Below are 4,656 nucleotides of genomic sequence, written 5' to 3'. Positions count from 1 at the left end.
CTTGAAAATCATGATTTGATTGTTTCAAAACGTATTGTAGATATAATATACACAAAACAGTTTTAAATCCAAAACGTTGAAACGATATCATAGATGAAACTATGAAGAACAAGTAGATGTAAATTATAGATCAGAAATTTTGCGTTTATTTTTTACACGTATTAATGAAAAAAAATCTGTTTACTGAACTTTTATACAGGTACTTGTGGAAAAGATCTACGTTTTTTGTGGAAAAGTCACGTGGCCGTTAGACATAATATATTTCACAAAACCCAAGAGCAAAAGTCCCAAAATCAGCTTCTTCAGAAGACTTATCCACCCCTCATAGATCCCCTCCTTGCTATTTGTGCCAGCTTGGCGCGTCTGTAACGGATACCATGTGTTTTCCTCCACTCGTTCTATAGCATCTTTAGCTCCTTTCCACTTTCCTGGACCATGTAAGCGCCATTGCGGAGGGGTTGCTCCCCCAAAATAAATTTTTCTCCAGAGGGCGTTGTCGGAAAAAAAGAGTCGCCATAATGGAGGTTTGCATCCGATGTATCCAGCAATTTTATCGATATATTGTATGAAGAAAACGATGATTGTGTATCTCGATGCCTCGATGCCAAAGCGTCTCTTTGATAAAACATAATTCTGATCTACTTCTGCTACGCGTTTAGCCACAGAAGGAAGCTGACATTTTCCAGCAAAAACGCGGGCAGCCCATCGAGCCTGGATTTCTAGGATAGGAGGAACCGGACCAAACGGTTGAACGAGACCAATGACAGCCAAGGTCGCTGGCTGAAGATCCACAGGCCACACTAAATCGTACAGATACGGGAACGCTTCATCGAGTTTGATAACACCTTCTTCTAAGAAATCATAGCTGTACTTATATCCTGTTGCGAGAACTATTACATCGATATCTTTAAGCTCCGTACCATCGATGAAAATTGCACCGTCCTCTGTGAATTGCTCAACACCAGTTTTCATCGTAATTTTTCCGTAGATGATCCGATTTGGAAGGTCGTCGCTGATGGAAACAGTTCCGCCGTTAAACCTCTGGTTCGGGGACAGTCCGTACTTGTCATGGTTATACCTGCCGTAAACTCCGTGGTACATGAAAGGACGCATGAGAGACCAGGGGAGGTTCTGTCTGAAGCGACAGACAGCGGTATGATCAAACGGACGACCCTCGTGAGAGGTTCTCTGAATTATGTAAAATCCCTTTCTTGTGGACATGTACAACTAAAAGGAATATAAAGTACAATGAATACGTTACAAAATTGGAGAATACGGTCAACTACATAAACTTGTAAATCGAACGTTAGAAAAAAAAATACTTCATACGGAATGCAGAGGAATTTCACGAGGCCCAGTCTAATTCGAGTGTGCATGACTTTGAGCAGCTTTTTCATTTCATGCAGTCATATTTGTGACATTACACCTTTCCCAAATATTGTGATTTTTATACAAAATTAACATTATCTGTAACGCGTATGGGTCTGAAATTGTGCTTTTACGACAATAATTAGAAAAAACCGCTGAAATGGTTCTAACGACGTCACTGTTTTCCGATTTTGTAAGCTATGACGCTGAAGAATGCCAAATGACTGGCTTGTATATTCAACATGTCCATGGTTATTTTTCTAAAAACTGTTGATAGAATATCAAAAGAAACATATTAGCAATCTAAACATTGCTATTTTTTTTTAAAACAAAATAATTCATCTGCGCCGATAATTCATCTGCACCGATATATACATATAACGCAATATGACAATTTTAGAAGTATTGAGCATTGAAAAAAATAAACTTTGTAATAATTCCTACACCAAACTTGATGGTCAACTTTTTTCAAATTTCACAGTTTGGTGACTTTTTGCAATAACTTTCATGTACTTGGCTGAAAAAGAATTCTCTAGAGCAGAAATACAAAAAAATATGATAATTTGGCGCTTTTCCAACAAATTCCCATAGGGTCCAATAGTAAAATTTGACAACTTTTGATATGGCCGCCTAAGAAATCGGGACGGTAAACATTCGATTTTTTAATCTTAAAACAATAAATATGATAGTAAAAATCAGTTCAAGAAAATTTATCAAAATCTCAAAGGTAGAAATAATTAGACTCGGCCTCGTTAAGAAAATACATTTTTTTTACTCAAAAATTGATTTCGATGCTCCTTAGAATTCGAGAGGTCAAGCCGTATAGGAGGGCCTTATGAAATATGTGCTTTTCATAAAACAAGGTTGCACATGCTTTTAAGAATTACAAACTTAACGTGCATGTAAATTTATGCGATAACACAATTTTCATGAATAGAAATACGTTCTGTTATCCTGGTATCGTGAAAATATAGTAACAGTTCAGGATTTACTTTAAATGATATTAACATCTGTATACTAAATCTAGTATCTTACATGTTCTGCGTGAAGACTCAGTTCTGATGCAACATCCACGCCAGAATTCCCGTTCCCGATGAGTAAAATCCGTTTTCCTTCGTATCCGTAGAAATCCTTATAATCATGTGTATGGATCACTCTTCCTTTGAATTTGTCTAGACCGGGGAATTTTGGAATATTTGGTTCATTTAAATGTCCATGACAAGCTAAAACAAAGTTCATTCTAGTCGTTTCTTTCTTTCCCGTTTGAAGATTAATACTTGTAATCACCCAGTCACCAGACTCAGGGAAATCGTCCGCTTTCTGAATTCTCTCAATGGAATGTTGAAATTTTATGTACTTTCTTAAATCAAACTTCTCAGCGTACAAGTCAAGGTATTTCTTGAAGTAAACATGATTCATGAAATTAGGAAACTCCTTAGGGATCGGAAAGTCACTAAAACACATCATCTCTTTGCTTGTGTTCACGCTGCAAGACTTGTACAGACTGGGCTCACCATCTTTTGGGGTGTCCTTGTAATTCCAGAGTCCCCCAATGTCGGTGTCTTTTTCAAAACAAACCGGAAGTAGCCCTTCTTCGAGACAACTCTTTATTGATGTCAAACCCGACACACCAGCACCCACAATGCACACTGTTTTAGTCATCTGAGAAATAAGAAGATAAATTTGAAGCTAAATTTCCAATTTCAAGTCCCTTAGTAATGCATGTTGTTCGTGTGTATTCTGTTTACCACATATAAAAATGCAGTAAAAATCTGATCTTTTTTGCTGTCCTTTTTTAAGCAATTCTGCGAATGTATTGTAGTCGCAAAATAATTTTTCTTGGAAATAAAACAGCAAGAAATAGAATATGATAATATTTAATGTTTGTTCTTTTTCTTTGAAGGCGAATGTCTTATTTATAACCGAATATGTTTTCGAATATTAAATTATATGCATATCCTGCTAACTGTAGATCTTACTTTTAGAAATCAATGCAAAGGAATATTAAGGTAATTTAATACATTTAGTATTCTTGAATCAAAATTGTATTTTTTATATTTATGTCAATCATCCTTTTAAAGGAAATATGGATCTCTTTTACTTTTAAATGGACCGGAATATTTTTAGTTTTAATCAATAATTCTTATGTGAAGACGTTACGTTTGAAATTTGTCCACGTCTGTACTTTTATATTTCCATGATTATTAATATTTTACTTTAAACTTTAAATGCTTTTATTTATATTTAGCACTGAAATAAATGCCCAAAATTTAGAAACATATTAATAAATTTTCATCATTTAAAAAAATTCCAGTTAAATTAAATGATAATAAAAATATTGAAAATATTATTGTTCAATAAAAAAAAAGAACTTTAAAAGATTTAAAATATTTTCACAACCTTCCTCTTCCCGCTTATCTGATTCCGTACAAAATACAAAATCTACAGTATTAAATTGAATTTATCCAGAAGAATTCAGGAACTGGAGTGATTCCTACAATACATATTGTTTTCTGCATATGTACATCTGAAATTAAAATATTCATCTATAACTTACGATTCCTTTACTATTGCAGGTTATTCTGGCCCGACATAGCTGTCAAATAATTATAAAAATGTTAATCTATTTAATAACAATAGTCATTTCAAATGATGTTAAAGGCATATCATTCCAGCTGTAAATTTTCCCAACATGTTTAAGGTCGTTCACCTTTATGTCATGCAAAGTCTTCGTTCATAAGGTGCACTACATGGATAACGAATTCAAGGATAAACATGGTCCCTAAAATGCTTTAATTTAAGAACACTAAATACCAGTGAAGGAAACGAAAAAAGGAACGCCTTGGGCGAACACTGAATGTACTGTAGACGAAATACCAATATATAAATGGGTAATTTAATTTTGTTTAAGGAAGCTGTAAACACTATTCACTAAGGTGTTCAAATTCCATGGTAGTTTTATGCAGTTAGAGTAATCTGCCCTTTGATGAAATATCGAATTAATGAAACAATCTTGAATAGATTGAAGTATTCTTACGACTATTTTTTAAAAAGGTAAAGTAATTGAAAACATCATTTGTATGTATTTTCCCAATTTAAGTAAACATAATGATTTCTGTTCACTTACACTTTGTCTTTGATCATTTTTCCGGGAGAAACTTATGTTGAAAATGAACTAGAAAAATTCAATTTGTACATTTTTTTGATAAATTTTCTAAAAGTCCAAAAAAAATTTTTTACATAACCGATTGATTGATTGTATGTTGTTTAACGTCCCATTCGAGAATT

At 33.8% G+C, this 4,656-nt stretch overlaps 1 protein-coding gene across 1 annotated transcript; it reads right to left on the bottom strand.

Annotated features, from left to right (window-relative positions):
* Window positions 1-213: 213 nt before the first annotated feature.
* On the bottom strand, window positions 214-3,030 carry LOC133202230 (dimethylaniline monooxygenase [N-oxide-forming] 2-like). The gene is made up of 2 exons (XM_061338009.1): window positions 2,404-3,030; window positions 214-1,227 (listed from the first exon to the last, which is right to left on the bottom strand). The coding sequence occupies exons 1-2, from the start codon at window positions 3,028-3,030 to the stop codon at window positions 217-219; spliced, it is 1,638 nt and encodes a 545-aa protein (XP_061193993.1). The 3' UTR covers window positions 214-216.
* Window positions 3,031-4,656: the final 1,626 nt, after the last annotated feature.

Source organism: Saccostrea echinata, unplaced genomic scaffold, assembly GCF_033153115.1.
Source record: "Saccostrea echinata isolate AGI-Se365-2 ecotype Australia unplaced genomic scaffold, CSIRO_AGI_Sech_v1 ptg000046l, whole genome shotgun sequence".
Classification (NCBI taxonomy): Eukaryota; Metazoa; Mollusca; class Bivalvia; order Ostreida; family Ostreidae; genus Saccostrea; species Saccostrea echinata.
Note: the sequence above shows the minus strand (reverse complement) of the source record. Positions and strands in the feature narration are given on the sequence as shown.

Bases quoted from the DNA above. Each gene is read 5' to 3' on its own strand.
- LOC133202230 (XM_061338009.1), bottom strand. From the start codon at position 3,030: ATGACTAAAACAGTGTGCATTGTGGGTGCTGGTGTGTCGGGTTTGACA. The intron at 1,228-2,403 runs GTAAGATACTAG...TATTCCTTTTAG, and splicing joins TGAGTCTTCACGCAGAACAT to TTGTACATGTCCACAAGAAA.